This window comes from Alligator mississippiensis, chromosome 3, assembly GCF_030867095.1.
Source record: "Alligator mississippiensis isolate rAllMis1 chromosome 3, rAllMis1, whole genome shotgun sequence".
NCBI classification, from domain to species: domain Eukaryota; kingdom Metazoa; phylum Chordata; order Crocodylia; family Alligatoridae; genus Alligator; species Alligator mississippiensis.
In genome coordinates, this window is record NC_081826.1 from 138,193,340 (window position 1) to 138,214,819 (window position 21,480).

At 43.0% G+C, this 21,480-nt stretch overlaps 1 protein-coding gene across 2 annotated transcripts in view; it reads left to right on the plus strand.

Moving 5' to 3' along the window:
* Positions 1-21,480, plus strand: part of ADCY2 (adenylate cyclase 2) — a 430,081-nt gene that overhangs the window by 379,496 nt on the left and 29,105 nt on the right. The window contains exons 17-19 of one of the 2 annotated variants that reach the window (XM_006274493.3): positions 2,984-3,103; positions 13,099-13,283; positions 15,039-15,123. In XM_006274493.3, the coding sequence (XP_006274555.2) occupies positions 2,984-3,103; positions 13,099-13,283; positions 15,039-15,123 (390 nt within the window). The remainder of the gene's footprint in view (positions 1-2,983; positions 3,104-13,098; positions 13,284-15,038; positions 15,124-21,480) is intronic. The other variant, XM_019491125.2, reaches the window with a different exon arrangement.

Genomic DNA, 21,480 nt, shown 5'->3' on the forward strand with positions numbered 1-21,480 from the left:
TGGTTACTAGGCTGGAGTATAAAGAATGGTCTGGATCCTGACCTTTGAAGCCTAAGGCCAGCATAACAGCTTGGCTCTGGACATTGAGGGGCAGGAATACCTGAAAGGGCTGGTAAGCAGTTAACTGGAGTTGGCATAAGACATCCAGTAATGGTCCTCATGACACTGTTAAGGCTGGAATCCACTAACTTAGTGTGCGTGCTTCAGCCTCATACTGGTGCACAGTACTCAGCAGGAGCATATGCAAGTGCCAAAGTGGAGGTGCAAAGGGTTTGGAAACTTGCTCCCCAGGTGATGCAGCAAGGTGACAGGTAAAAGCTCCTCTATTATTAACCTTACCCTGGACCACTTCCAGATGCAGTAGGTAAGGGTCTAGTCCAATATGACTCCTAAATAAGTGAAGGTATGACAATGTTCAGGTGTCCAGTCGCAAATCTTAACTTTTATTTCTGTCTTTGTTTGGTTGATATTTAGGTGGAGGGCTGTTGCAACTGTTTTAGTGAGACTGACCTACAAACACCATTTATGGAAGTAGCTAGCAAGAGTGTTCATGTCTGATGTCCAAGTGGATTCAGTGGATGCCTGTTGCTTACTTGATTTGGTGAGATCCAGGTTGTTGACATAGCCATACTTCTTGGACTGGGTGTCAGGCAGGGCAGCAATGTACATAATGAAAAGCAATGGAGAAAGTACTGAGCCTTGTGGGACGCTATGCTTGAAATTTCTAGGGTGGCTTTCCTGTCCATCAATGGTCTTGAGAGTAAAACTGCAGTTTTGAAGCATGAGCATAATAAATCTGGCAATCATTTTGTCAGGTAGCATGTGGAAGAGCTTGTAGTAGGGGCCATGGAGCCAGACAGTATCATATGCAGCACTGAGGTCCACCGGGACAGCACTGACCTTCTCCCCAGCCTCAAAGGTCTCTTTGGTGTCTTGAGTAAGGAGAGTTACCTGGTCCATTGTTGACCTTCCATGTCTGAAACCAGCCTGCTCCTTAGGAAACAGCAGATAAATTATGGGGTACACTCGATCATGAATGAGACATTCCAGTAGCATGCACAAAATGCACAGAAGAGAGATCTTTCTATAGCTCTTTGCATCATCCTTGAGCTTGTTAGGCTTTAGAATCCCAATGACTGTGGCCTTTCTCCAAATGTGAGTGATCTTGTTGCATTTGTACCGTCTGTACTTTTCCCAGAGCCTGATGAAGGGACTTTGATCCTGAAAGCCTGCAGAAAAGGACAATTTTCTTGCAATTTCCCAGTTGGTCTAATAACAGGTATCATTTTGGAACCAAAAGTACTAGTTTTTTGTATGTCATATACCTGTTGGCATTCATCGTCCCAGCCAGGGATATAGTTTTTCCTATACCCTCTGGGGATACTATTCTTGTCACATCTAAGAATGGCATCACAGAACCCAGTATAAGAGGCAGTCACTGCTGTATTCCTTGGGTTTGACAATGATTTGGAACAGAGTTTGTATGAGTTTTGAATTTATCCTACCTGGCTTTGTGAAAGTTCCACCTAATGGATGGTCTGCTGTTCATTGGTGCCACAAAGCCTAGGTTTATAATTAGCAATGGTTGATGTTGTGACTATCAGCACTTCTCTCATCTGATAGGCTGACCACTGACATTTATACTTGAGAAAGCCAGGTCAGGGTTGGTAGTTGTCTGCCATCTTCTTGATTCAAAGCTGTTAGGTTCTTTGGAGTCAAATAGCAGGTACAAGTTGTTTGTTGGTGCCCAGTTAGCCAAAAAGTCCCTATCAAGATTTATGTTCTTGTAGCCCCAATCTGTGTGCTGTGAGTTGAAATCACCAGCTACAATGCATAGCTGTTGGATTGGTAGCAACTGAGCAGAAGATAGAGCAGTTCCAAGAGGCTTATAGACATTGACAATGGAAACGTCACCAGTATTGATAGTGAGCCACTCAATGTTACTATTGTCTGGTGAGGAAGCAACTTGGCACCACTCAGTGTCTCTTCTGATGAAGGTTGCAAGGCCATATAGATGTTACTGATGGTGAAGGCAGCCAGACTAAAGCTTTGCAGTTCTAGTCTGTCAGGTGATTTGCAGTGTGTTTCCTGCAGGAGGATGACAGCTGCCAGGCTGCATTGTCACTAACAACACAGAGCTTAACTGTGCTGCTTCTTTCAGTGTTGAGTTGTAGGATGGTAGACGGAGATTCATTGCTTGTTAGCAGTGTGAACTGTGAGGCTGAAGCCACTCATCCTAAAAAGGGCACTACAAGCTGCTCGTTCGGTAGCAATCCAAATGCAGGGGCAGCGACACAAGTGCAGCGTTAGCTTCCCTCAAAGAGGTGCTGCTGGGGTAAACCATGAGAAGATTGTCACAAATCTACCTCAGAGATTAGTTAGTAAGAATCAAGGAGAGGAGGGCAAAAATCCTAAGTCATTAAGATGCAGCATGGCAAGTTTTTGAAAGGTTTTGTATTCCATTCTTTGTATGATACTGAGGTCTGGACCTTATGACACAAGATGTCCCTTCCAATCCTGTGTTCCTGTAGAAACAGTGGATTTTTTGCTATTGCCATAAACGGGAAAAAGATTGGGCCCTTAAGCCTGAATTGAAGGAAATAAGTAATGATCCTCTTTCTTCAAATCCTCACGTGTAAATAAGAGATGAAGCTGAAGTGCACACATTTGAATATTGCACACATCAGGCTTACTTTGCCAGTGGAGTGCCAGAGCTACCAATTACAAGCTTAAGTTAGCAGAGAGCCTTTCAGCTCCAATTCAGAAAGAAAGTATTGACAAGCTTCCAGTTCAAGTTAACTAAGTTGTTTTTTGTCTGAAGCATGTAGATACAAGGCAGTCAACTGATATTGTCCTCCCTTTGCTTCTTTCTATTTAAAATGAAAACCTAAAGGTAGGTAATTAATGACAAACCTTTATACACTTCAGGAATTGGAAGCGTCACAGCTAAAGGCACTAATGGACTTCATATTGTTTCTTCTAGTTTTTCCTGGATGATGCTGCGATAGGTTCTGTCTCCATTCTAAATTCATCAAATGCAAGTTACCCTAATTCGAGTGATCAAACTCTATGGTATACACAAAACAGTAATTTTTTCCTACCGGTAAGTTTATTTTACATTTCTCTATTTGTTTATAGCATGCAAGAGCTACATTAACCCCAGTATCACTCAGCCTGTTTGACGTGTAGTGTCCCCAGGATTTTTTAGGCACGTTCCAAAGGGTTGATTTTTTTCAGATGTACTAGGGATCAGTTCATTTAATGTCAGCAAGATGAGAAGAAGCTTAGTGCTTCTGAAAATGGGACTCTGCATTTAAGTTTGAATTGATGTCAAATTCAGAAAGAGGGGAAAATCTAGGAGTCAAGAACTGTATATGATTATTTCTAAGACACTGGAACTATATGATATCATTGCAGTACTTATTAAATCAATTAAGAGCTGCCTACTGACAGAACTCAAATATTTGTCAGTGGAGAGTGAGCATTGAATGGGGCTGTTTATATCAGCATTCTGCAAAGATCTGTAGGTGGCCTGAGGTTATTTAACATTTTCCTCAATGATATGGAAGTAAATATAAAGTCACTGGTGATCGAATTTATGGATGGCAAAAGGTCACTGGAGTGGAAAACTAATGAGGACAGAGTTGTCATATAAAGCAGTCTGGCTCTTTTAACATGGGCTCATTCAAATAAAATGTGTTTTTATACTGCCAAATGCAAAAGTATACACCCACAAACAAGGAACACCAGCCACGTGTTTACTTTTGCAAAATTTGACAGTGCTTTTCAATTTTGTCACGTGATAAGGAAGTTGTCAGATCTTCAGCATCACCTGTAATGAGCTATATCATACAGACAACACACCCAGAACACAACAAGTATAGACATTCATTTATCAAAGTCCAAGCAGCTTTCATATTATACTTTTAAAATCATCAGCAATATATTGCACTGTGTGGTGATGCTCAGTTGTGCATTTAAATAACTAGCATGCTGGTTTGGATTTGTTACCACAAAGTCAATAATACTTTCATTTCATATATTGTACATTCATCAGACACTAAAACAAAAACAAAAATTATCTTTTCCTCATTTTCCTCGTCAGCATTCAGATGACTTCCTGTGAGCTTTTGCTTTCTTGGTACTTTGTAAATTGTTGATGCAATTTATAAAAAATTCAAACATATTAAATTTTTCAACGATATGAAATGGTGTGCTTCTGACATAAATGCCTCTAGCAAAAGTACAGTCAAATTCATTTTCTGGCCATTGGGATTCTTAATGCCAGACTTGTGAGAAGCAGGCAATTTTGATGCTGAAGGACAGAGATGAACAAAATTCTTATTAAAAGATGAGGAAGTAAAATTAACTTCACTTGTACTGTCACTCGTATATCTTCATCGAGAGATCCCTTGTGATGCTTGTGCCAAAAATGAAGTAAAGGGGGAATACAAAGAAGAAAACAAATTTTGATGCAGACTCCAATAATCTATTTTTATAGTTGGACACCCATTGGGGAACTTAGCAAATCTTTCTCCATTCTAGCTATGTGTACCATGTTCTTGCCCTTTAACAGTTGTTTGTATTCCTTTCTATCGAGAGGATTCCATAGTAATGATCCTGGCTTTCCCCAACTCCCAATAATTAATCAACATCTAGCTTGCTGATATGCAGATCTCTAGCTTATATGGTATTTATTGCTTTTCAATCAACCAGTATAGGTATTGAGTTCCTTCTCAAAGCTGCTGCTTCAGAAGATTGTAGCCAATAAAACTGTTTTCAGGCATGCTGAAAGTCCCTCGCATGACTTTTACAGGCTCACATATTACATGAAGCAGGAAGAAGCACAGAGTCCTTCCTTCCCGTAGCAAGCACAGTGGACTTGTTGGCATAGGGATCACAAAGGTGTAGGCCATTGCCCACGTTACAGCATTCTCCGTTTGTTGGAATATTTGAATGTGGTCAAGTAATAAGTAGTTGACAACTGACATTATTTTATTTGACTGGGCAGTTGACTGGCTGGTCAACTTTAGCTAAAATATGTTAAGAAGGCCATGGAGGAATCACTGAAACCCAAGACCCACCCCATGGGAGCTTACTCTAACCAGTAGGCTATGGAACCATGGTCCCTCTTGCTCTCTTTCTTGCCCAATAACTCTATAAATTATTATATGTAAATTGAATTGCTTCAAACAGAGGGATGGAGAGTGTCTCCAGCCTGGACTAGCCCATAGTTAGGGCACTCTCCAGAGAAATGTTAGAATCCCCTCAGACAGAGAAGGGAATTATACCTGATTCACCCACTTCCTGGGTGAACAGTCTCACCACTAAGCTATTATGTAGAACACAGCATGGCTCCATTTCCATTTGGGTTATAAAATAAGGTGGTGTCCACTACTGTCAAAGGCATTTTCAGAGCATGTCCACAGGACTGAACTCTGGTAAAAGGAGGAATCCCCATACATGGATTTCAGTTAGACCTCAGTGCGAGATAGATGCTGGGATGCTCAGCCTCGTAGAAATGAGAACATTCTGGGCATATGCCAGAGCAGAACCTTAGCCCATGAGGAAATTTTAAATATTGAAAAATAATGCACCTTTGGACATTAGCTTCCTCCTGGATTAGACAGCTTCTGAGCAGGGGTTTTCAGAGCCCTGACTTGGGACTTGGAGACTTAAAGTCTGCCTAAAGCCTACTATAACTGCCCCTGAGTCCCTTTTGGATCTGACCTGAGAACTTTTGCTGTAATTGAAGTGACTTTTCCCTGTCCTCTTCACTCTGAAGGAAAAGGGAGAGAGGTTTAGAGAGACAACCAGTTATACTAGTTTATTGCAGGTCTACCTATAGGTCATGCTGATTTTCTATAAACATCTTATGTGTCTGCTCCTGTACCAAAGTAAGTAGAGTAAAGCCAATGAAACTTTTAACCTGAATAAGACAAGTTTAAATTTACAACAGTTTAGCTCTATATACACCAGTATGGGAGTAGGCAGGCTTCCACATTTACATTGGGTCATCGTATGCAAACTACTGAGTGGTAAGTCCTGGTTTTGTATTGGTGTGATCGATCCTCAGTCCATACCCACACAGATAAAAATAAATAACTCAAATTATTTATATTTATTATTTCATTTTAGTATTTCAATAATTTTATGTATTGATTTTTTAAACTACAAATATAGTGTATTTTCTTTTTTTCCATGTTATTTACTGTGGTTTTTCTACCTCTTTAGGGATTTATTTATTTTTTTGCCATCAGGTACAACAACATGTATTTTGAGTAGTACATTTAAAAATGGTTGCTTACTGTTTAGACTAGGCCTGGTGATCTCTCAAGGAATCTTAGGCTTTGCAGTTTCTTCAAATATATACTTTTTTTTTTACATAGCTTAACCTTTACAAAGATAATGCCAATATTTAACTCCTCTGTATTTGTTTCATGCTTATAGTTTTCCCTACAGAGGGAGGAAAGGATGCAATTTTAACACTCTCTTTGTCTCTTGTTTTACTAAAATGTCCAGCTTTTCTTGGCATCGTAGTATTTTTGGTACCTCTCCTTTAACTTGTTTTTTAAATTTAAATATTATCAGAATATATTCTTTAAGTGTCATTCAATGACTGAGCTTAATACTAAATGCAAAAAATATTGTCATTTGCTCTCAAAAGAATACAGGTGAAGTGAATCATTTTTGGTGGAATAAAGATTTCAACACTATTCTTTTCTATTTATTTATTTATTTATTAGACACCTCTATGTTATACAAAATTTCCATCTTAAACTACATGAAGCATTTCTGGCTCATGATTTCTGGCCTGAGAAGGACAGCAGGAGAGAGGCAAAATGCTTTGGAATTATTAAGCATGATTTAAAGAGAGCTATTTTTTTTAGCTAAAACTACCCATCTTTACTGAATGGTACATGAACCCTTGTGCTAGCAAAACTTTATTTTCCTAAATTAAAAGTTAGTCTTTTATATCTCTACACAGTGTTAAGCAGGTGGACAGATGCAAGGTAAAATAATCAAAAACACAAATACAAAATGGGGGACACTTTCCTGGATCACAGCACTGTAAAAAAGACCTAGGAGTCTTGTTAGACCGCAGACTCCATACGAGTCTGCTGTGTGGTGCAGCTGCACAAAACGTGAATGCAGTTTTAGGTTGCATCAATAGAAGCATTAGATGCAAGACATGGGAGATGATATTACCTCTCTATTCAGCACTGGTTAGGCCTCATCTGGGTTACTGTGTGCAATTCTGGGCTCCATATTTTTTAAAAGTTGTGGAGGAGTTAGAGAGGGTCCAGAGGTGGGCAACAAAGATGGTCGAGGGCATGGAAGGCAAGTCATATAAAAAGAGGCTGAAGGAGCTAGGCACATACAGCTTGCGGAAAAAGTGCTTAAGAGGGGACGTGACAGTAGTCTTCAAATGTTTGAAAGGCTGCCATAGAAAAGAGGGAAAATACCTTTCCTGTCTTTTGCAGACAGGAGGACTCAGACCAATAGCTCGAAGTTACAGCAAAGTAAATTTCAATTGAATATCTGGAAAAAACTTCTTCAGTGTTAGAATACTGAGGCAATGGAATAGACTGCCTAGGGAAGTTGTGGACTCTCCATCACTAGAGTTGTTCAAGAAGAGGTTGGACAGTCACTGGATGGGGATAATCTGGGTGTAGCTATGCCTATTTTCTATCATTAGTATTTTCCATGATTTTGGTCTTTGCTGTTTTCTCCCGTCCCACCCTCCTTTTTTCCACTATATGTGTCAGGATGTTTTTAAGCTTCCTCAGAGGCCTTGGGTATTGGCTATAGCCAAGCCTGGGGACTTCAACTGGGGTAAGCTGATTCTCCTGCTAGGAGCAAAGCTGGAGGCTCCTGGCTAGGTGGTCTTGTCCCTCCACTCAGGGTCAGACTCGTTGCCATATTTGGGGTCAGGAAGGAATTTTACCCAAGGGTCAGATTAGTATGGATCGTGGCAGGGGTTGCCTTCCACTGTAACAGGGGGTGTGGCCCTCTACCTGTGACCTCTTGAGCCAATATTGGCAACATTTTACAGATGCAGGACATCGGGTGCTGTGGTTTCCCTGTGGCAGGTTAGGGTGTTAGGTCTATGTTGTGTCAGTTCAGGGTAGTCTTATGTAGAGTTTAAATTATGATTGCAAAGGACGGTTTGAATAGGGATGATCCTGCCTCAGGTAGGAGGTTGGGCTAAATGACCTGTAAAGGTCCCTTCCAGCCCTACTTTTCTATGACTGTATGGCTCTATAATTCACACTGATGAGCATCCTATGATTGGCAACAGTGAAGCTGATGCATCTACTGACTGTATAGTCTACAATGAGTGAAGAAGAAATTTTTTAATTGTTTCAGTAGAAGATTTTGGAAGCTTGCTAATTAATATTTCTTACTACAATATGAGATGCACTTAGTTATATTTCTCTGCCTTCTGCTTCTTTGCAAGGCTTGTCAAGGAGTACTCAGTACATTGTAAAAGGATTGCTTATCTTGTTTTGTTCTGAGCTTCAAAATAGTTTCTAAATGCTGCAAGTTATCCAAAATTCAAAATCTTCTAGGCCTTCATGATATCTTTCTGAGAGACGAAATAAAGTAACAACCCCCATATTGCCAAACCTCAAATGTTCAAAAATTACTAGTCAGACCCTAAATCACGATCTTGACTGAAAATATTCTAACCCATATGCCTCATGGTTTCAAGTTTTTCTCTACAACCATTTGGGCTGCTAACTGATTTTATATATAATGCAGAGAATCTTATATAACCACACATTGACTTAAACTTTAAGAGAAAACACCAAATACCACAAGATTTATGATACAATCACAAAAAATGGCATAACTATAACTCTCTGAATTTGAAATAGCTTGAGTGTCTGAGTCTTTTCCACCCATCTTTTCATACTGTCTACCTCAGAGGGATGGGAAAAAGTAAATTCACAGAAATGTAATGAGAATCATTTAAAGGAGTGCAATAATAAAGGTTTAATTTTGGTGATTCTGACCATAATCCTTTTTTATTATTTCATACAGAAATAAATTATGAGAGGTCCCTGAGAAAAATTCAAGTCACAGATTAATTACAGCTATGGAAAGCACTCACAGTAGTGATCCTCCAAAATTAGCATATAATGATTCAGGTTCAGTCAAAAATACTTCTGTCAACAAGCCAGTAATGTACCAGGAATAGCATACCTAGAAATAAGATGTTATGGAGCTTAAGAAAAGATGCTTAAAAAAAAAAGATACAAATCTCTAATACTCAGATGTTGTATAGAGCCTCCTTTTGGAAAATGTATTTTAATATATTAAAGGACCTTCATAATGGTGCCGAAGCTGGGAATATATTGTACTGTTCTTTCCATTTTAACACTGATTTTGATTGTCCCTTCCCACTTTCAAAATAATAATAATAATAATCCTGAAACTTTGCACATTTAGCCTTTAGATCAGGGAAAAAAATGTTCATGGAAAAGCAACCACCTTCATGCAATGTATATTTGATATACAAGACATAGCAAAAAGTTGTCATTGTTCACTGTGTGAAAGCCAGGCCTGAAGCCAATAATTAGTCCAAACTAAACATATATTTTATATTCATATCTTATGCATGAGCCCAGTTTGATCTTTTGACCAATAGAACTACTGCAGTGTCTACAGGTGGCAGTAACAGATACTTTGGGCTTAATCCTATAAGCAACACATATAGGACACATGTACATGTGCTATTAATGCACAATAAAGCTATCTGTGCATTAAAAAAGGAGCAATAAATTGCCCCCAGGGAAAGGGCCTACACTTGTGCCAGCTTGGGAGCAAATTTGCTCCCAACCACAACACATGAGACAAGGGATGTTCCTGCCCCCTCCCCTGATCTGGCCCATAGCATCTGCCAGGGGAAGCTCCAGGCTCCCTCAGGTGCCAGCCTGGGACTGGCAAGAGACAAGGGTCTGGTGGACTGCTGTGTCTCAGCCACACAGGGGTCAGACCCAATACCCACATGGCCAGGAAAGTCTTCTCCACTAAGCCTGTGTGAAGTTTCAGTAGCTGATTCAATTCAAAGGAGATTTGGCCTGATTTGGGGACCGAATCTCCAAATCTGAATTGAATCAGGAGACCAATTAAAAGCTCCAAATTGATTCAAAGCATCTGAATTGACTCGGAAAAGCTTCAGAAAAGATTTGGCTGCTTCAAAGATTCAGCCATAGACTAAGCAAGCAGATGATACAGCTGCCTCCAGCTGGTAAGTCTGTTGGGGTTGGAGGAGGGAGGAGAGAAGTGGCACGAGGGAAGGAGAGATTGGGGCTGGGACAAGCTGCCCAGCCAGGGTGGGAGGGGCGCGTTACTTGGGGAGAGGGGTGGGGGCAGGGGCCGCGGCAGTGCTGGGAGCAGGGGCTCTCCCTTCTGCCTGGGCAAGTGGCAGCAGGGCATAGCCCCCACTCCCAGAGCTGCTACGCTTGTATCCCATGCCCCCCTGCATCAGCTGGCAAGCAGTAGCAGGGCAGAGCCCCTGCTCCCAGTGCTGATGCAGGCACAGAAGCACTAGGAGTGGGAGCTATGCCATGCTGCTGCCCGAAGTGAGCCATGTTTGCATTGTGCCCCCTCATCCACGCCAGCTGGACTAGTGGCAGCAGGGGCAGAGGCAGGCACAGCCAGAGGAGCCACAGGAAAAGCCTCCATGGCTGCCCTGCCCCATACTCTCTGGCTCTGGCAGTGGGGATTGGGGCCTCTGGGGGATCGTGACAGAGTCCCACCCAGTGGGGGGTACCAGGGGTCTCCCCCCACCGCCTGGCACCCGCATGACAGCTGCCCCATGGCACAAGTGCACCGTGGCTCAGCACGGTGCTGCACACTGTTTAGATGCTGGGGCCACTCCACGTGTGAGCGGGAGCCCAGCACCACTCAGCCCCAGTGGCCCCAGCTCTCAGGCAGTGCACAGCACCCTGCCGAGCCATGCTGCACTCATACGATGTGACAGCTGCTGCACAGATGCCAGCCCAGGGGGAAGAAGTGATTCCTACTGCCCCCCACTTCCCCACAGTGCATGGAGGGCTCTGCCACAAGTGCCCAGAGGCCCCACTCACCGCTGCTGCAGCCAGTGAGTGTGGAACTTTAAAAAAAAAAAAAAAAAAAGAAAAGCCCCATACTCACCAGTTTCAGCAGCAGCGATTTGGACCTCTGAAGGCTTGTGGCAGAACCTCCCCATGCAGTGCGGGGCAGTGGGGGCCACCATGGATGCCCCCCCCCCACCTGGTGCACCCACATTGCAGCTGTGGCTCAGCAGAGCACTGCACACTGTCTGGGAGCTGGGCCGGCTCCACGTGTCAGCCAGAGCCCAGCAGCACTCAGCCCCAGTGGACCTAGCTCCTAGGCAGTGACCAACGCACTGCTGAGCTGCACTGCACCCACACTGCTGAGCTGCCGCAGGGGTACTACACGGGGGGGATCCCAGTGCCCCCCACTGCTCTTTGCTGAGTGCTCTGCCGCTGCCCCCCATTGCTCTGGGGGGGGCTCTGCCATGAGTATCCAGAGGCCCCAACCACCACTGCTGTAGCCGGTGAGTGCGGGGTTTTTTTTATGGCTTTTTTTTAAGTGCTGGAACTAGGCTGGAGCCAGGTGGGGGATGGGGCCAAGCAAGGCAGCCATGGGGGCTCCTCCTGTGGCTCCCCCATCTGGGAAGAGGCAGGCACACCCAGAGGAGCCATGGGAGAACCTGCAGCCACCCGCCCATCTGTGCCTGCCTCTCTCCGGCCCATCCGAATCACCAAATCTCTCTAAATCAGCACCGAATCTTCCAAAGCCAGTTCAGCTGAATCAATTCAGGGCAGTGATCCAAATCTCTGAATCAAATCACTTTCCTCCGAATTAGCTGAATCCAAATCTGAATTGAATATTTCCCTATTCACACAGGTCTAATCTCCACAGAGATGCTACCTGGCAGCCATGTGGGGATAGGGAGGGTCCTGATCCCCACATAACCAGGAGAGTTATCCCCACCTGGTGGAGACGCTGTCTGGCAGCCACATGGGGTTGAGGGTCCCAATCCCCATGTGGCTGAGAGAAGCATCCCCGCCTGACAAGGATGCTTCCTGGCAGCCACATGGGGATCAGGAGGGTCCCTGCCAGGCAGGGATGCTTCTTCCAGCCACATAGGGATAGGGACCCTCCCAATTCCCACCTGGCTGTCCTCATCAGGCAGAGATACATCTCCCTGCCACATAGGGATTAGGTTCTGGCCTGATCCCCACCTGCCTGGGATGCAGCAATTCTGACTGCTGGGACAGCCATATGGAGACAAGGATGGTCACAATCCCCACATGGCAGGGAGACAGCTGCCCCTGCAGCCAACACAGCTCCCACCACATGGGGCTGAGCCAGGCAGAAGTGAACCCCCTGCTGCCTTGGCTGACCAGGAGCAAATTGCTCTCAGACAGCATCAACACGTGTGTTACTGCACAGTAGCTAATGCACAGTTAATCTACTACCTTATTTTCAGGTAGTAGATAACTGCACATTAGCCTCTTGCACTGCACAGTAGCCTAGCACAAGGTTAAATATTAATGCTTTACTGCTCAGTAGATTAGTCTACTGCACACTAAAGTGTCTTGTGTAGACATACCAAAAGAGTAATTATTTGCTCTCAAGAGCCAGTGCAGGCCATGCATAGATACAATATTAACCAGTGGATTATGTGCTGATTTGTAGTTTGGTAGCAATACATTTCATGTACTCATTCTCTGTTATTCATGAGTATGCTGAATGAAGTATGGGCATGAATTGAGACATGGACTCAAGTTAGTATCTAGTGAGTTGTTTAGTGTAAATTGAAACCAAGTGATAATAGCAATTAAAAATATCTAATATCCATCTACTTACTAATTGATTAATGATTTGTGAAACACATGTTCCCATAACTTTATTTGTGTTTTTAATCATAATAGATTCCATATCTAATTTATACCAGGTTTTTAATAATTTCTGTAAAGCTAGCATGGGTGTTTTATTATACAGTACTTTGTTTTCCCCAATTTCTACTTGCAAGATCAGATTCTCAATGTTCATACTGTTTTATTTCTTTGACAGTACTTCATATACAGCTGCATTTTGGGACTGATTTCCTGTTCTGTTTTTCTGCGAATAAATTATGAGTTGAAAATGGTGATAATGTTGATTGCATTGGTGGTCTACAATGTCATTCTCCTGCACACTCATGGCTCCATGCTGGATGATTACATCAAATTCCTATATGCAGTGGTGCCTTTGGAAAGGTAGGTTGTCTATTCCAGGGTTTTTAATAATAATAATAATAGTAATAATGATTGTAAGCTACTAGGGGAGGGCAACCAATAATATTTCTTCAGTGGTGGAATAGAAAAGATTTGGGGGAAGGGGCTGGAAAAAAATTTGGGCCTGATTCTGTTCCTCATATGAGGTACATAAGTGGAGTTTGGCATTTAAGTGCAATTCTATTCCACTCTGCCCAAGTGCCTGAAAAACATTTAATACAAAAGGCAGATGGGTCCTCTTACTTCTTGCTGCTTTTTAGTGATCCAGTTTTAAGGATCAGGAGATGTGTTGCAAAAGGATATGTATTAATGAATGTACAAGTCTTGAACAGGGTGGGATAGAATCGTGCTTAGATACCAAAGTCCAAGTGTGCACCTAATAGGTGGAATTGAATCTGGCCATGTAAATCTATAAATCACAATTCTCTTACTTCCTGGTATTAACTGTAGCACTTGATAGTGCATGTAACAGCTTTAGAATAAAAGAAGGAAAACTGTGCAGGCCGCATAAATCATTTCATGTTGGAAGTACATTGTGGTTTCATTTGCATTGTCATAATAAAGGATGGTAGAATGGAGTTCTTTGTTATCTGAACCCTGTGAAGGCTGTTAAAATATATTTGTAGCAAGCAGACAAAGAAGCTTTTCCACAAAATTATTGCACTTACCTTGGCTTAATAGTACAATATGTATAGTTCAGATTTTAGAAAAAAATATTGACCTACGGTTAGTCTTAGCTGATTGCTTCTATCTTGCCACATTAGCAAAGGGAGAGATTGTTTTTCCCTGAATCTGGGCCTTGAGGCTAGGGATAAACATTACACATAAACCAGTTTAAGTGCTCAGAAACTGGTTTCAACCTGTAACAGAACAGATGCTCAATGCACATAAACCAGTTTGAAAATGGCTGAAACCAGTTTGAGATAAACCTGGTTGAATGTATCAGACTTAACTGATTTGGCTCAAATTGGTTTATGCAATGTCTGTCCCAGACCCCTTGCTGGTTTAAGATAAATCAAACTCCCCCAGCATTCCTAGCATGCTCTCTAGGCTGGGCGGGGCTCTCTGCTTCCTGGCTGGAGCTCCAGCAGGGACTGCAGGCTGCTCTCCCCCTCCCCCTCCCCGCTTCCTGCTAAACAGGAACTCCCCCCTTCCCTCTGCCTTACTGAGAGGTGTCTGTGTATTAGCTAGCAGACCACATGCTGGCTATGGTCCATGCTGTGGCAGACAGGACAAAGGCAGAATCAACAGGTAAGTGGTAATGGCCCTCTGTTGTTTTCATAATGGGGTGATAAACACTGTGTTATCAATTCCCTGCTGGGCTGGTCAGGAGGTGAGGAGAATCCCCCCATAATCAGAACATCCTGCCGGGACCTGGCCACGCCCCTCTCAGCTCATCACTATGGAAGGGAAGGGAGGGCTGCTCTTGTGCACCCTGTCTTCTAACCCGAGCCACTGCAGGCATGTGCCTGCATGTCTGGGATGTCTGTGCTGTTACAAACTGATTTAGCCTAGCCAGGTAAGACTAACCTGCAAAGATTTAATCAATTCAGGCTCAGGCTTTTTGAAAGTCTGTCCCTAGCCTGAGAAAGCAGAGAACTGGGAGTAATGGGCAACAGCTCCTTGAGTGGATGAATGCACATCTTGCATCAGCTTAAAATTAGAGTATTGTTTGGATGTTGTTTATATTTTCAGCTCTTTTGAGCCATACATTTTGTTTGCAACTCTGTTTTACAGGCCAGGAATACTGAAGGACCTGAAGACAATGGGCTCTGTGTCTCTATTTATATTCTTTGTCACTTTACTGGTCCTTGGTAGACAGGTAGGAAGCACATTCTTTACATTTGCTTTAGTAGGCTTGAGTGTGCTCTTAGAATGTATATATGTATACTTTTTCAATGACACACAGGACATTGCTGCAGGGACCATTTTCCCAGCTTGTTGATTTGACCATGTCCCTCCTGTCTCTGTGTATCCTCTCCACCAACTCCACCTTTCCTATCACATCAAATATAAACTGCTTGCTTGTACTTTGAATACCCTTCACATGTCCCTACCTTATCTATCATCTTTCATCCAATATAAAGTTGACCCCCCACATCCCAGCAGCCCACAATGCCAGTCTTCACAGAAAACATGTTGGATTTTCAGGCAGGAACTTTCATGCATTCCCCCATGCTGTTCCTCTTTCTGTATCAGAGCTGCATATAGACATCCACAAAGCCATCTCATTATCCTCCTCCAAATCGCTCCTTAAAATTCCTTGCTATGATGCCTACAAAATCTTGACAACAGTTCAGCTGTCATTGGGCTGTGACTGCTGCCTGTCATGCTGACCAATATTGTCTCATTGTTTCCTAGTGGTCCTCCATCTGTCAGTATCCATCTGTTGCCTCTATAGTTGCTTAATTACAAGCAATTTTCTTCACAGTTACTACCAATTGGTTCAGATACAGAAACAATGAGACATGTACACCCTAATATGGTTAAATGCAGTGGCCACAACTTTATTAGAACTATTAACTAGCAGGGAAACATGGTAATCTGGTTATCTGACTGTACTGTTCCAGTGCAGATATTGACTGGGCACCAGATACGAAGGAAATGCCTCCCTCCCCCTAATCCCCCAGCCCTTTCAGGGATACTGGCTAACAACCAAAGTCTCAACCCAACAGGACCAGATTCTATTCCACCTATTAGGTATGTAAGTGGATTTAGGCACCTAATGCACTTATTTCACCCTGTTCAAGTCCCTGGAAAACTGTTAATGCAAAATTTGTGGGAAGGAGTTGTCTTCCTCCTTGCTTGTTTTTTTTCTTTTTTTGTGATACCATCTTAAGGGTAAGATGACGGTGTGCTACAAAAGTAGATATAGAAGTGGATTTTCAAGGATTTGGCAGGGTGGATTAGAATCACACTTAGGCACCCAACAGATGGAATAGAATCTAGCCCAGACTGTACAAGAGCTGGATTAAAGATCCTTACTATACAATGTGGGGGACAGAGCCAGTGCCCAAGTGCCTTGCTGGGTCACAGGACCTCACACTGGACCCTTTTTAACCCCCCAACTGCACTGGAACTCACCAGAGAAGCAGAGAATGTGATTTAAACCCTCAGACTAGACCTTCAAGAATCAAAACAGAAGGCGGAAAAAGCCCACACAATGGTTTGCAAGTTTTTTTCATGTGGGAAAAATTCTAGACGGTTTGGTGAGCTGCCTGGCTCCCACTATCTTAACAGATCCAGCTCACTAGATTAGATTAGGGAATAATCAGGCTAGAACAGAGCTTGCTAACAGCTACTTGCCAGCAGCACATAAGAACACTGCTAAAGCAGGCCAGGCCACTCAGCCAACTCCTACTGACACCCTGTCTACTGGCAGCAGGAATGGGAAGGAAAGGTTCCTGTACCCAGATGCCCTGGGCAACAACCCAGCCACTTTTCCCTTCCCTAGAGTGCATGGAAGGGGAGGAATGAGAAAAAAGCAGCACCCTTCCTGTCTCCTACATGTTGCAGGAAAACCCTAGATTAATACATTCATGATACTAACAGGGTGCTGTAAAGGTAATGGGCAGATAGGTTTTCAGTTAGCCAAGCTAAAATGTGTCCGGCTTGGTTGAATCAGCTTTATGGAGCAAATAAACAAGTAGGTTAATGGCAGTAACAACAAATAAACAGAACAGGGAAACACTGAATAATGTTTATACTTTACAAAATAGGGAACACGAGAAACAGAATAAGGAACACAGGAACAAGGCAATGCAAGTGCAGGGTTATCCTTTACATCAGAGTCTGAAATCTTTCCCCACTGGTGCCTGGATTCTCTAATCACTGGTACAACTTGTGCCCTCAGTTTCCAGGACACTTTGTTACACGGGTCACTCCCTCGCTACAGGGCCTTGTCTGGCCCTGGAATGGTCTGGCCACTCTCACAAGAACCCACCACTGAATACACAGCAACAAGTGACCTCCACAATGCAGCATAGGCATGCACACAAGTCGCATCTACATGAGACATTTACTGCGCAGTAGACTAATGCAGTAAACATCTGAGCATCTACACGTACACCCCTATTAGGCTGGAGTAAACTAATTTATGCTGCAGCAGGATAGTACTTGTAAATACATGTGCTGTCCTGCTGAGGAGTAAAAAATTCTGCAGCAGAGCATGTGTAGACACTCTTTGGCTGGCTGGAGCATGAGGGTGCTTCAGCATGGTGGCTGCCTGCTCACTAGTCCCACACTAGAACACCCTCATGTCCCAGCCAACCCCTCTGCAGCACATTGAGCTAGGGGGAGCAGCCCTGGGCTGGTAGACTGACCCCCTGTACCCCCACCAGCTGGTCCAGCTCAATGTGCTACGATCCTAGGAGCAATAAACTCCAGAATAATAAGCTCCAGAGTTTATTGTTGTGCATCAATAGGCATGTGTACATGCACCCACAGGCTCAGACCATGATACATGCACAGACATGCCCCACACAAATGCACTGACACACACAGCCAGAAACGTGCCCTGAGACACTTCTGTGGTGTCATTTTATGTCAGTGGGTATCTGAAACTTGCCACCACTTCACTATCCAATCACACGCTGAATATTACTGTCTCCTTGGTGACCTGCCACTCATCTAAACTGCAACAGTCTTTCACTCATCTCTCACTTTTACCTCAGGCTTGTTGCCTCACACACCTGGCAATCACGCCCCACCAAAACTCAAACAGCAACTACGCAATGCTCACTTATGGCAAAGTGGATCAGGAGTTGAAAGGTTCACTCCTTCCAGGCTTTTTCGAACCTGACCTCAAGTGCACATGCTTGGCAACAGAACAGAAAAACCTGGGGTCTGGACCATATGCATGAATGCCATAAGCCCTAAGAAAGGGGAGAGAAGCCAGGAGGAATACATAGTGCATTGCACCACCCATGTCTGCCTGAGCTTGCTCTCACATCTATTTGTGCTGGAGACAAGGATGGAAAGTGTTGCCAGCCCAGTCAAAAGTTCACCTTGGCTAATGAGGTGGACAAGTCTTTCTCTTCCCATGGGAATTTTTGTACTTTGATGCTAAGTACTATAATAATGTGCATATGCATTGCTCTCTGACTAGCTTAGAAAGAAGATAAATGTTTGTGGAGTTGCCAGCTAGAAATTATACTCTAATTCAAGCAGCAGAAGGGCAAAATGACTGTGGCTATAGATTCTTTCCCTAACTCTGCCAGAAAGTTGTTTAATATGATGAGGCACAAGCATTGCCCTACAGTTTTCCTTCAGTGAGAGCCAATGCTAGCATACAAGCAGCGTTAGCATAATTTTCACCATATTATAGATGATGAAACTGAGGATTAGAGAGTCTTCATGATTTAGCAGAACTGGTATAGGAAGGGTGAGTTCTGATAAGAATCCTTAAAGATGAAATGATACACTTGTCCTCTGGAATATAAAAATTGTTTCCAGATGCTTTATTCAATTCAACCACCTGTAAAAGTATGCTGTTTCATACTTACCCACATTTGTACAGTGCTTTGAGATAGATATATGAAATCATGAGAAAGCTCTACAATGTACAAAGTGCATCTACACGAGATGTGTTACTGCGCAGTAGCGTAGTTTACTGTGTGGTAAGCGTGCACATCTACTTGTGCAAACAAGGTTCCTTGGGTGAATTTGATATCTTTTATTAGACCAACCCAAATGGTTGGAGAATAGTTATTAAGCAAGCTTTCGGGTTCAAAAACCCTTCGTCAGGCTAAGGAAGCTTCAGCAGTTGGTGTGTGCTCTTCCTGGATGGAATGAAAAGTAAACATCTACTTGTTCATACACTTACTGCACAGTAAACTTTGCTAATTGCAAGTAAATGTGCTGCCTGCAAATGCAAGTAGCAAATTTACTTGTGATTAGTTACTGCACAGTAGCATTCATGTAGACACCTGCCTGGGAAGAAATCTGTTCCCAGTAAGCTGGCCAGCAGGGGATGGGAGATAGCTCCATACCCCTGGGAGCTGCCTGCTGCCAAGGTGGGCTCCACCACTGGAGCCTAGGTGGGAACTATGCCCCCCTGCCCTGGCAGCAGGAAGCTCCAAGTCCCCTGCTCTGAGATCACGATCAGAGAGCAGGGGATAGGATATCCTTATTTTCCAGCACCACCTCCGTGGCTGTGGGGCGAGTGCTTGGAGATCCTTAACTCCCAGCACCAGCTCTGTGACTGCAGGACCAGTACTAGGAGATCCTTTTCTCTCAGCCCCAGCCCTGGGAGCCCAGAGATAAGGATCTCCCAGTGCTGCCCCCACAACCATGATTGTGGAGCTGGGTAGGGAACAGGCTTCTCAGGCCCCTCCAGCAGGGAGCTCCCAGCTCCACAGTCCAGCATGATATGGATCTGAGCAGGGAACAGGCTTCTCAGCAATTGCAGAGCGGGGGCTGGGAACCGTCCCAGTCAAAGGCAGGTCCCAGCCCCATGCCCCAATCGGGAAACGAAGGTGTGGGGCTTGGAAAGAGCTATAGGAGTGGGGCAGGTCCTAGCCCCATGCCCTGATCCACTGGTGGGGCAGCTAGCAGTGAGCCCCTGGCTGGGAGGGGATTCCCAGATTTCCTGAGAGCAGTGTACTGCTCCCAGCTCTAATGCACATATAGACACCCCACTTCCTTACTAGCCTTATTTTTTGGCTGGACCAATTGACGCACCTAAAACTTCAGTTCAGTCACTTGTCAGTGATTCAGCATAACAAAGCTGGTTAAGCATGAGTTAGCAGATTCCAGCCCTGAGTCAGTCCTTTCTCACTTCTTCTGAGCATTAAACGTATTGCATATGGTTAGCTCCCTCCATAAGACTGTGTTCTTCAAAAATAAAAGGTACTCTTTTCTTACTCCCCTTTTACATGACCAAGGATTACATTCTTTGACTACAGTCTGAAACAGTTCTTTTTGACACAAAAGCCAGACACCTTCTATACTAAGAGGATACAATACCTATAAGAACCCCTTTGTGAGTTCTGGAAGCATTTACTTATTCTATGTGAATATGTCCAGGAGGTACCTACTATTAATATATAAAAAGAAAAATAAAAAAATCTTGGTTTACACATTGGTTTATGAAAATGACCAGATTTAAAATATTTTTACCTTCATTCTTGCATTTGGTTTAACATTGCTTAGGTTGCACAAAAGGTGGGTAAAAACATACATTAAAACAACAAGCAATTACAAGTAGGTCATAGGCTGCTTACGGATGTTAAAAATGCCCCCAAAACAGTGCTTTACTTTAAACCCTGCACATTCCTGTGCCAAGCCCCAAACATGCCCAGAAGAGGTAGCACATTACTTCAACCCAGCTCTGCAGCCTCTGTAAAGATCAGGCACTTTAGTGGGGCTTTTCTGGGGCTTTTATCTAGTAGCTGATTAAATCAGCTTTAGCTAAAGTGCCAGAAAGCCCCACTGAAGTGCCAATTCTTTACAGATGCTGCAGAGACAGGTTGAAGTAACACGCTACTTCTTCTGGTAAAGTATATTTTGTTGGGTTTTTTTGTTATGACAGGATGTCTTAAAAACAATGACAGGATGTCTTTGTTTCTAAAAACAGATAATAAATATGACTATATAAATAATGAATTAATACATGTTTCCAGATATCTAGGACTGTTAAATAGAGAGGTAGTTTTGATTGTGCATCTTTGTTCTCTTCACAGAATTACTAGGGCATAATCTGATAAGTAATAAAACAGTAAATAAATAATCTTTTTAATATGAGCTTTCAAACAAGTTAGGTATCTTTATGAAGACCTTAGTTTACATAGCACCTGATTTTAACATTCTTTGCAATACAGAGCTTTTCAACATAATAGGATTGAAATGTTAAAGAGAATTTAGAATCTGTAACTTCAACATTACATTGGTCTTTCCATTTCTCTTTGAACTCACTTGCTGTGAATGTTTTGGCATTTCATATTTAATAGAATTATTCTTCATTGTTCTAATGGGTAGTCTTTTATTTTATCATCCTAGGAACTTGGATCAAAAAACATCTTTGTTTTTCTCAGTATAGTAACACCCACATAATATGGTTTTAAAAAGCTGAAAAACTACAGGTACTTCTATTAATTGGAAGGTAAAATAGGTATTCAAAAACTGTGACATAATGAGGTTAGTTCTGATACAGGACTCTTCAGAAGCTGAATCTTTGTAA